General features: G+C 36.9%; 1 protein-coding gene across 1 annotated transcript in view; it reads left to right on the top strand.

Moving 5' to 3' along the window:
• The window catches only part of LOC150076266 (GRIP1-associated protein 1-like), a 370153-nt gene that overhangs the window by 240756 nt on the left and 117063 nt on the right, over positions 1 to 12334 (top strand). The window contains exon 17 of the mRNA XM_090387422.1: positions 9196 to 9327. Within this exon, the coding sequence (XP_090243548.1) occupies positions 9196 to 9327 (132 nt within the window). The remainder of the gene's footprint in view (positions 1 to 9195; positions 9328 to 12334) is intronic.

Genomic DNA, 12334 nt, shown 5'->3' with positions numbered 1-12334 from the left:
GCCTCTGAAAGTACTTTCAGAAATGTGTAGTAGTTGCTTGTGGCGGGGAGGGATTCACAGACTAAAAGGTTAAAAGTAGATGTAGGCAGAGGTGAAGGTGATTCTTGCACTACTTCTATTAGAATGAGCAGTGGCCTAGAGCGAGGGATGCTGGGAGTTTCAGGGACTGCTGGGAGTCATCATGAAACAAATAAATACATGGGCTGTGTTAGGGTAACTAAGAATAAGAATAGGTGCATGTATACTTGCATGTACATCAATGCTAGAAGTATAGTAAATAAATTTCATGAATTTGAAGTTCTGGTCAAGACATCAAAGGCAGATATTGTTGGGATATCAGAGACATGGTGTCACACATATATTAGGAATGCAGAATTGGAATTTGGGGAATACAATGTACAAATAGACAGGATAGGAAGGGAGGAGGGATTATGCTGTTAATTAAGAAACACATAAAATATAAGGAAATGCATCCAGTTGACATAGATGAACCATGCAATGTTGAGTCAGTTTGGTGTGACATAAGCACTGGGAAAGCAAAAATAGAGTAGGAGTGTGTTATAGGCCTACTGACTCTAATGAGTACAACAAACAGTTGTACAGAGAAATAGAGTGGGCTAGTAAATCAGAATGTCTTATAATGGGGGATTTTAACTTCCCAGATATTGAGTGGAACTTGTGCATTGGTCACTCGCACACTAGCAAGACATTTATGGATTTATTGGATGATTGTTTTCTGCAGCAGCATATCCGAGAGGCAACCAGAGAGAGAGAGAGAGAGAGAGAGAGAGAGAGAGAGTAATACTCTTGATCTGGTTATCAGCAGTGATTATTTGCATATTAAGAATTTCCAAATAAAGGAACCACTAGGTGGCAGTGATCACAGTGCACTGATGTGGGATTTACTTAAAGATATAATTACCATCAGGGATAAAAGGAAGGGTTTTTGCTTCCATAAAGGTGACTACAGTGGTCTCAGACAGTTTTTAAATTCTGTGCAATGGGACCAACTGATGATGTTACCAACAGCAAATTCTAAGTGGGAAGCATTCAAAGAATTAATCGTGGAAGCTACTAGGCTTTTCATCTTTGATTAAGAAATATTGTTCAAGGCTTAGGTCTAAATGGTTATCAAGCAAACTAATGAGACTCATGGCAGAGAAGAGAAATGTATGGGATGCATATAAATTATCAGACGACACAGAAGCCTATGGCAGACATAAGCTAGTCTGTAATCAAGTCACAAAGGAGATGAGGCAAGCGAAGGCAGATTACAAGAAATATTTGGCAAAGGATGCTAAGAAAAACAGCAAGGACTTCTTTACTTATATAAACTCGAAAAGGAAGGGGATGAATCAGATTGGTCCACTTGATATCTGTGGTTTGACTGGTGATGATTCTGCTCAGATAGCTAACAAACTGAATGAGTATTTTGCATCTACATTTACACATGAGGAATTATTAAGGGAGGAAAATTCCAGAAGTTAATCAAACTGTAACAGGGTGCTTAATGGTTTTGTAATAACTGAGAACAAAGTGGAGGAGAAATTGTTGAAGTTAAACATTAGAAATGCACCTAGGGTGGATGGAATTTTTAAAATATATTAAAGGAGGCAGCAATGGAACTAAGCAAACCCTTAGCCATAATTATGAGAGCACCCTTGAACTCAGGGGAAGTACCCACAGACTGGAGTTGTACAAATGTATCCTCAATTCACAAAAGGGATCGAAGGGTGACACGAGTAATTATAGCCCAGTTAGTTTAACTTCTATTCCGGGTTAAATAAAGGAATCACTGGTTAAAGATGCATTGCAGGATCATCTAGACAAGACTGCAGCAATAATTCAGACACAGCATGGGTTTGTTAAGGAAAAGTCTTGTCTGACAAATTTGATTAGATACTATGATGTGGTTACAAAGGAACTGGATGCAAAAAATAATTTTTATATCATATACTTGGATTTTAGAAAAGCTTTTGAAACTGTTGCGCATTTTTTTCTTTGTTAGTTTTTGGAGCATCAGCTTCTGTGGCCATAATGCACCTCCCCAGAGTTTTTGCATTTTATTGTGATCCAAGCCCGAGGCGGGATTCAAACCCACGACCTTTGAGTTGCCAGGCAGGCACTTTACCCACCTGGCCAGCCCAGTCGACCTGTTACGCATTGAAGACTACTGTACAAATTGGAGCAGAATGGTATTAAGTAAGTTGCTACAATGGATAAAAGGGTGGTTGAGTTGGTTTTGGTTTTTTTTTTTTTTAGGAGCATTAGCAACTAAGGCCATGTTGTTCCGGGGATATGCAGTGGGCATTCCCTGACCTTTCCTTATTTGGTGGTCACGGGCTCGAACCCCAGTCTAATCAAGAAGTGTGTGCTAAGCACTGCTGCTCCTGCCTACCTGGCTATGGAGGTGCCAGTTGAGTGGGAGAAGACAGAGAGTGGTAATCAATGGATGCTGCTCTTCATGCACTAATGTTATTAGTGAAGTCCCACAGGGTTTGGTGTTGGGCCGACTGTTGTTTTGTATATTTATCAATGATATTGATAAAGGTATATCAGGCTTAGTGTTTAAGTTTGCAGATGATACAAAGGTTGGCATGGTTGTTAATGACAGTAAAGGCAGTGTGCTACTGCAACGAACAGAATCTAGAAAATTTGGGTTGATGGGCTGAGAAGTGGCTACTGAAGTTTAACATTGACAATGCAAAGTATTGCATATGGTGAGAAGTAACCCCAGAAAAACGTACTGACTGTGTGGTACTTTAGGGTGATAAAAAATGAAAAAGACCTGGTAGTAATTGTGCAGTCAGATATAAAGTTTTCTGAGCAATGCAGACAGGCTGCCAAAGCTGGTGATGGGGTTTTGTCAATGACATACAGGAATTTTGCTAGCAGGGAAAAGGAGGTGATTATTCCTTTGTATAAGGCAATGGTCAGGCCACGCTTTGAGTACTGCATACAGATCTGGAGGCCTCATTTTAGGAAGGATGTAGATTTTCTTGAGCATGTACAGAGAAGGGCAACAAGATTGGTGAGGGGAATGAAGGGGTCCTCTTACCAAGAGAGGCTTAAGTTCTGCAAATTGCAGCAGCCAATGACCAGTCACCTGGGAGGTGATCTGATTCAGCTGTATAAGACCTTGAATGGGTTGCGCACACTGAATTCTGATGGGATTCTTCCACTTTTTCAGATTACCAACCTAAAGGGGCATAAATTCAAATTGAGGACAGACAGCTGTAGAATAGATGTGTGGAAACTTGCCTTTAGCCAGTGGGGTGGTTAATTTCTGGAACAAACTTCCATCTGTTGTTGTTGTGGAAGTTGATAGCTTAAATAAATCGAAGGAGGAACTGGACAAACTTTTAGACGGAATGGTTGTGTGAATTTTTTTTTTTTTTTTTTGGCTGATTACTACATAAGTTCATACACTTGCTTTCTTGCATCACATTCCTCTATAACTAATACTAAACTGTTCTCTTCTTTTCAGCTTTCCTCATTGTTAGTGTTAAATTTATATAGTGCTAACTTCTTAAAGCAGCCAATATCAATCAAACTCACTTCACGTTATTGGATAGTCCATTGATAACTAAACTCTTAAAAATTAAAAGCTTTTAAATTTAAGTGATTAACTTTTATGTTTGTTTGTTAAATTAATTTAAAATGATAAATTTTTATCAGCATATAGAAGCAATGCAAATAAAACTTTTACCTGTCATCAGCAAAAGGTTATCTTCTGCTGGATCCCAGGCCATACTGGAATACCAGGAAGTGAAATTGCGAATGACATTGCCAAACATCCATTCAGCTCAGCCCCAATGAATTCCCTAGTACCATTCACAGATTATAAAATGAATATACAAAGTACATATACTTTGTATATGTAAAGTATATACTTTGCATATAAAAAGTATATGTTAAGGTCGATGAACTCTTCAATGGCAAATGCAAATTCATAATAAATACTTCAAATTAAATCTATACCAAAATTATGGGCTTCCAGCCTCATTACAAACAGACAAGAAGAAATAATTCTATCCAGATCCAGAATTGGGCATACTCATTTAACCCATCTGTTCCTTTTGTCAGGGAGTGGCCCTCCTCATTGTAATCACTGTGATACACCACTCACATACTTCGGCAATGAATTCTATATAATAATGCTCGACTAGTGTCATTCAGTTCTCTGGCAAGTTTAAAGGAATCTTTGTCACTCAGCCCTATCATAGGCGAAAAATCAAACCTCACAGAATTCTTCTCCTTCCTAAAACAAATAGGCTTGTATAGCCATTTTTAACTGCTTCTAAATTAACCAACACAGGCACTTTCATAAACCACTTTCATAAGTACAGTATGGCCTAAGTAGCCATTGCACTTAAAATTCCATCAACAACAATAAATTACCTTGTCAATCCCCAAGTTATAAACACGTGACTTGTGATCATTGTGTACCTGAACAGACTCCTAAGATAAACAGTGTAATGCTTTCATGATGAATAATCTTTTTTCCTCTGATTATATACAAATGGATAAATGCTGTCAATAGTTTAGTGTACATATTGTGTCCAATTTACTGTATCTTTGTTGAAAGCCGTGATAATTTTTGCTAAAATACAGACTGCGGTAAGAGGGACCTGTAAAACACTAATTGCCGATGGCAACCAAATATGTCAAACCCTGGCAGTGAGTATGGTAGTATCTGTATGCAACTTGATTGGTTAAGCATGTCTGAGTTTCTTGTCATGGAAGATTTCAGTTCAAGGTACTTATTATTGTATTGGTATCTTGAATATTTTGTCCAGATGGATCTAACCTACTAGCTTAGATCCATCTGGACAGTGACCAGCTTTACATACAGCAATCAGTGACAGTAATGAAGTAAATCAAGGTTATTTGAATTTACAAATTTCAGATTAATTTTTGATGCAGTTATTCTTGGCATGGACTGTGTTTAGACATCATATCCAATGGACATGCTTAAACTACTCTGTAGCTCACTAGAGATAATCCAACATTATTAGGCATATCCGTAGCCAGGTGGGCAGGAGCAGCAGGGCGTAGCACTAGCACACACTTCTTGGTTCGAGAAGTGTGCGTTTCTTGGACCGGGGTTTGAGCCCGTGACCACCAAATACGGAGAATGTGGAAAGGTCAGGGAATGACCACTGCATATCCCTGGAGCAATATGGCCTTAGTTGCTAATGCTCCTTAAAACCAAACAACAACCATTATTTAATTGATGTTGGATTATCATTACCAAAAAAAATTGATGTAAAGAAGTTTGGGGGTGAGAAGTTTAAATCCCTTTTTATCACAGCAAGCTCAGATTGCCACAAGCTGTTAGCTACTGACATTCATCACCAGTTGTTGACATCTCTCTCCAGGATTTCTGATGTTTGATGGTAGGGCTGTTGCCTTGGGTGTGCGGCTTGGATTCTTTTGCCTTGTAACCTTGGAAGAACCTCTTTAAGGGGATGAATCTGGGTTTGGAAAATGGCCTGTCCCCTAAACTACTGGCTGGGAACCCTGTACTGAAGTATGAAGCAAAGCAAAATGTAGGGGGGGGGGGGGGGGGGTTACTGGCTTGGTTGGCATTGTTAATTGATTAAAGTTATGTGTCTTGGTCTCACTTGTGAGACCAAGACACTTTGGTCCATTGATAATTAAGAGTTTAATTATCAATGGACTATCCAATAACATGGAGTGAGTGACTTTGTCTCACAAGTGAGACAAAGAAGACATCATCATCAAGGCGCCTCCGTAGCCAGGTGGGAAGGAGCAGCAGTGCATAGCACAGGCTTCTTGATTAGACCGGGGTTCGAGCCCGTCGCCACCAAATACGGAGGATGTGGAAAGGTCAGGGAATGACCACCGCATATCCCGGAGCAATATGGCCTTAGTTGCTAATGCTCCTAAAAACCAAATAACTAACTAACTAACTAACATCATCATCATCCAAGTTTCTTTCGACAACTGACTAACTGGTTAAAATAAATTTATTAAAATAAATAAATGATATATACATAAGATAAAACTGAGATAAAATAAGATAAAAGCATTAAAATACAATAAGATAAAAGTGTTAAAATATAATATAATAAAAGCGTTAAAATACATAGAAGCTTTTGAGACGAAGTGTCTCTTCATCAGCTGGGTTTCTGAGCATGAGGTGGCTCTGCGAACCGCTGATTTTGAACACTGCAGTCACCAAGCATTATTGGGTTGAGCAGCACAATCTTGATCCCCGATGGGATATTGAAATCATCGACTATTCATATGATTACCGCCAACGCTCATGGCTTGAAGCACTGCACATAGCTACCAATAATAGTACTATGAATTGCACGAGGGGAGTGCACTTACACCCTATTATAGAATGTACTGTAATGCGATGACCACTGGCAGTCATCACGTGTACGTAATTCTGTTCTCTGACATCAGACTTGTGATACATGATCATGCCCAGCTGACTTTTGCTATTGTAACCATCAATATATACTGAAGTACACCATTGTGTACTTCATCACTGACAGCTGATGAAGAGGCACTTCATCTCAAAAGCTGCTATGCATTTTAACGCTTTTATCATATTATATTTTAACACTTTTATCTTATTGTATTTTAATGCTTTTATCTTATTTTATCTCTGTTTTATCATATATATATATATATAATTTATTTATTTTAACCAGTTAGTCGGTTGTCCATTGCAAGAAACTTGTATGATGTGCAACCTGACGCACAAGGCCTGTTTTCTAAAGAATATTCTTTATCTCTCTTGAACACTTAAGTTAGATACCATTGGAATTCAAAGCAGAGCTTGTCAGTTGTAAGGAGTCACTGGCATTGGGTATTCCTCTGTTACACGAAGAGGATTGTGAAGCATGTAGAGGTCACTAAGGGTTCCTAGGTATGATTGTGACTTACCCTACCTCGGGAGGAATACCCCTGATTAGTTCTGCCAGTTATTATTATTAGCCATATGATGCAAGGAAGCCTGAGGCTTATGCTGCACCAGCCAAAAAAAATTTGAGTTACTCAGACAGACAGACAGAGAGAGAGAGAGAGAGGAGGGAATCACCAAGAAAGAGAAGAATGATGATATCCAGCTCAGGACCCTGGGTGTGCCAAGCCCATACTCGCCAGATGTGATCACTTCCAAATATTGTTCCTGGGCCTTGATGGCAATTTGCTGGGAATGTTCTCTGAATATCTGCATGGGGGAAGAAGTCAGTCTTTGATGCTTATTGTTTAATATTTTAGATACTTTCTTCTTGACTCTGAAAATTTTAGTGGCATGCATATTAAAGATGTTAGAATCATTAAATATGGGTGTTTGTGTAAGCCTCTCTCTGAGTATACAGCTAATGAGAAATGCAGTTGGAGATCACATAACAATGTAATTCTCATAAACCCCATTCATTAGGGTTTGCAGATGATACAAAGGTTGGCAGGGTCGGTAAGAACACTACTGACGCTATGCTGCTGCAACAGGATCTGGAAAGGTTGAACAGATGGGCTGAGAGGTGGCAAATGAAGTTTAACATTGACAAATGTAAAGTACTACATATGGGAAACAGTAACCCCAGAGCAACGTATCAACTCTGCGGTACTACACTGACAGTGGTGGAGAATGAAAAGGACCTGGGGGTAATTGTGCAGGCAGATATGAAGTTCTCTGAGCAGTGCAGACGAGCTGCAAGAGTAGCTCATGGTGTCTTTTCAATGATATACAGGAATTTTTCTAGCAGGGATAAGGAGGTGATTATTCCCTTGTATAAGGCAATGGTTAGGCCACATCTTGAGTACTGTATACAGGTCTGGAGGCCTCATTTCAAGAAGGATGTAGAACTGCTGGAACAGGTACAGAGAAGGGCAACAAGATTAGTGAATGGAACAAAGGGTTGCTCTTACGAAGAAAGGCTTAAGTTTTGCAAATTACAGAGTCTGGAGACTAGGCACCGGCGAGGTGATCTGATAGAGGTGTATAAGGCTTTGAATGGTTTGAGCATGCTCAATGCCAATGGGATTCTTCATCTTGTGTACACCTCAGAGGGCATAAATTCAAATTGAGGAAGGACGGATGTCGGATAGATGTGCGGAAATTTGCCTTTGGCCAGCGGGTGGTTGGTTGGTGGAACCGACTTCCATCACTTGTTGTAGAAGTTGATAGCCTAAACAAATTTAAAGCTCAACTGGACAGGTATTTCGAACGAACAGATGGGTGAAATGGGAGTGGGGTTTTTTTTTTTTTTTTTTTTTGGCTGATGCTGAATAAGCTTGCTTTCTTGCATCATATGCCTCTACTAATGCTAATGCTAATTAGCATTATACAGTTGGTATACCAATCTGGAATTACTGCTACCCATATGCAGTACCATGCATTTGTCAATGTTAAACCTCAATTGACATTTCTCAACTACAGATGCACCAACAAACTCAACAACAACATTTTTCAGCTAACCTACATAATTTTTCTAGATCTTGTTGCAGTAGCTTAACTTGATTACTGTCATTAACCACCCTGCCAACCTTTTTTATCATCTGCAAACTTATAGACAATAAGCCTGATTTATATTCATCATCATTAATAAATAGAGAAAACAACAGTAAATCCAACACCGAAACCTGAGGGAACTCCACTAATAATATTAGTCCACGAAAAGCAATGTCCGCTAATAATCACTCTGTGTCTTTTCCTACTGGCCATCCCTTTATCCACAGCAGTAACTTGTCCTTAATGCAGTGTTGCTCTAATTTGTACATCAGTCTTTTATTCAACAGTATCAGAAATGACTGAAGCTTCCTATACTCTGAGAGGTCAGTGCATGATCAGTTTTACAGCTGTGTTTTTAAACATTTCTTTTAAATTATAAGTATCAAAAAATATGTACATATGAAGTATTTTTATAATTTTTTTTCTTTCTCAATTTTAACTTTCAAAATAATATTTCTTATTTTATTGTGGGCATCTTGTATTCCAAAAAATGTTTATTATTTTTTTAACACTTTATATGTACTTTTTCAATTTTAAATGCTTTTGGGAAACTAAATGGCTTCATTTAGAGATATTTGAAATTAATTTGCTACAGACAATGCAGTTTTAATTGCTACTGAGTGTATAGTATATGTATCTTCACTGTGCAGGATTTGTTTAAGGCTATAGAGGTGGTTTTATGTGCCATTGTTTATATTTAGGATCTCACCGTACAGCTTGAAGTGGCAAGAGTTGAAAAGGCAGAATTTGAGGATGAAGTTATCAAATTGAAGCAGGAAGCAAAAGATGGTATTGAGGAACGAAAAATCCAAGAGAAGAAAGGTTTAGCTATGGTATAAGTCTATTTTGGATTTTTAAACAATTTATTGCTTATATTTCTCTGTTATTCTCTCTTGCTAAAAATATTCAGCCTCCAAGTATCAAACATTGCTTGATTCCTTGAATGAGTTTAAGCAGAAAATTTTTTATACATTGGTCTGATTTTGAACTAGTACGGAGATATGGCAATTGTAAGAAAAAACTAAATGCCGCATTAAATATTTATTTTTGAAATTTCAAAATGTTTTAAAATAATCTTAAAACTTAATTGTATCACAGAAAATAAAGCTTTTATACTACTTGCTTGAAATGCATTATAACTTGAATATGCATTTCTGCATATAAAAACATTTGCATTTTACTTATACTAGCTATAAGCTCTGTATTATTGATTGCTCATTTTGAATGTGGTCTGCAGCTTCTGAAATTTTCTAGTATGCAGTGCCTCTCTGTTATTAATCTTTTTTTGTGTACATTGACAATTTCACATTAACTGTTTGGTTGAGCAGTTAAAGTTAATATAAATATATAAAAGGCACACAAGGGACATAAATTGAAAAAGAATGGCTGTTACATAGAAATGTGAAAATTTGCTTTCAATCAGAGAATTGATTGTTGGAACAAAGTATCATCTGATGTTGTGAAAAAGGGTAGTTTGAATAACTTTATTACTGCATTTTACTTATGCTAGCTATAAGCACAATTTTAGAATTGTGCTTATAACTGACATTATTTTAGAATTCTTTTAGACATATTTTGTGTGGCATGCAGTACTGGCTTTAGATCAGCGATTCCCAACGTGGGCAGTAGCACTCCCCTGCGGGACATTACAGCCTTTCAGTGTGTGTGGGGGGGGTTCATTAGGGGGGCATTGACATTTGGTTGTCTGATGTGACAGCTGAAGCATTTAAGTTTAATTTTATTTAATACTGCAATATCTACTGGCAAAAACTGCGATATCCACTTTCATCATGGTTGGAATTGTTTAAACATAACATTGGCAGAAGAGTTTTTTTTTGCAGTTTCCCACCATGAGCAGCATAAAAAAAATCCTATTTAGACTGTGAGTTGGAAGAATATTGCTTACATCTGCAGTCACTGAAAAGTGACTCTGAGAATCGCTTTAAAGATTTGATTGATTTGGAAATACCTGTCTGGGTAACAAATCCATTTGCAAAGCAGAAGAACAAGGACTTAGTTTGCAAGAAGAAATTGTTGAGTTTCAAAATGATGAAGAATCGAAGCAAATCTTCAACAGCAGAGGACATCAAGTCATGTGGCTAAAACATCATGTGAAATTTCTTGCTCTATGGAGAAAAGCAGGACTTCTTTATATTGCCTTTCCATCTTCTTATCTCGTCAAATGAGGATTTAGTGCAGTGAATCACATACTAGTGAAGAATTGAAACCACTTGGATATTGTTAGTCATGGTGACTTAAGGCAGCCGAAACTCATCAAGTTCAAGAATCACACTAGTATTTTATAATAAATCCCATTTTTTTTTTTACTTTTTTATAACTATGTATGTATATTAGTATATTAATAAATCATACTAAGAATTGAATGTGTAATCTAAGTACAATAAAAAGGCATGATAAAAACAATCAGTAATAATCATTGAAAATACCTTTTATGCATTACTCATATTTTAAGGGAAGAATAGGAAGCATTGGCATATACTTAATCTGAAGGGGCATTGGTCAGAAAAAGATTTTGTGAGGGAGTGTTGGGTCGAAAAAGGTTGGGTAACACTGCTTTAGATGGGTTGGAACTCTTGCACAGTTATTTTCCAAAGGAACACTTAGCAGTTATGTCTTCTGAGTGAGGTTCTTATTTACCTCTTATTTACTTAGGTCTGATGATGGAATTTGATAAGAATCCTAAACTTCGCCAGATAACAATTTAGTGTCAATATGGTGCTTGTAATTGATATAAGTAACAACAAAAACTTATTTTTTATTGATACTTATATCAGTTTTTATTCAACTTTTTTTCTTGAAAATATTGCTTAAAATTTCCCTGTATCTTAGGGTAATGTATACTAGGTGTATTCAATGACACTGTATAAAAATTGCAGGGGTGATTAACCCTATGGTATGTGTCACACTCAGCTCTTGTTAGCAGCATATATACCAATGTGAAAAAGATAATGGAAAAAATCAGAAATTAATATACAGTTTAAATTCCATTTTTATTGCCAAAAATTATAAATTGGAAATCATGGTCCATATTTACTGCTTTTTAATGTTAATTTAATGTTTGTAAGATGTTTCATGTCATCAGTTCTCTAGGATTTATTCATTAACCTACATATTAAATTTATTCTATAAATGTAATTTTTTTTTTTTTACAGCACTTAGCATATACAATAATTCCTTATATATATGTAGTTAGCAAAATCATTTGGTGGTGCTGAGCAGCAGTAGTAGGAGTAGTAGTGATTCTAATAGCTTATTGATATGCCCATAAGTGGCACACTTTCAACGTGATATCCAGGAAAATTTGTCCACCCCTGGTTATTGCTCAGCATATCTGAATGATGTTTTGCACATAATAACTAAAACTTATCCTTCATTTCTATGAAAAAAACAAACCCCTACTTCTTTCTAGAAACCTTTTTATGAAATGGTACAAAGCATTACCATGCAATGAGTGACATTTCATTACTCCCCCAACCAGTTTTGGATATACTCCTCTACTTGTGAATTTGTATTTCAGATATGGACAATAAACTATTTTTTCCAAACTCCTTTACTCCTGAAATCTGAGTGGGTCTTATTGTTCAGCAAATGCGGTACTTCAGAGTATCATCATCATTAATATTGAAATACATTTTTTTAGATAATTAAAAAAAAAAAAAACCTGCTTTACTATTATTTTTATACATTCTATATATTTTTTTTTGGGGGGGACGATACATATACACATGCATATGAGTGTTTTTTGAGCTGTGTGCAATTCATACCTACAGCCAGTGCCAGAAGTGCCCCAAATGAATATTGATCCAGGCTAGAAGAACC

The sequence above is a fragment of the Mastigoproctus giganteus genome, chromosome 13 (assembly GCF_048544385.1).
Source record: "Mastigoproctus giganteus isolate SK-2022 chromosome 13, ASM4854438v1, whole genome shotgun sequence".
NCBI lineage: Eukaryota > Metazoa > Arthropoda > Arachnida > Uropygi > Thelyphonidae > Mastigoproctus > Mastigoproctus giganteus.
This window is presented reverse-complemented; position numbering and strand designations above follow the sequence as displayed.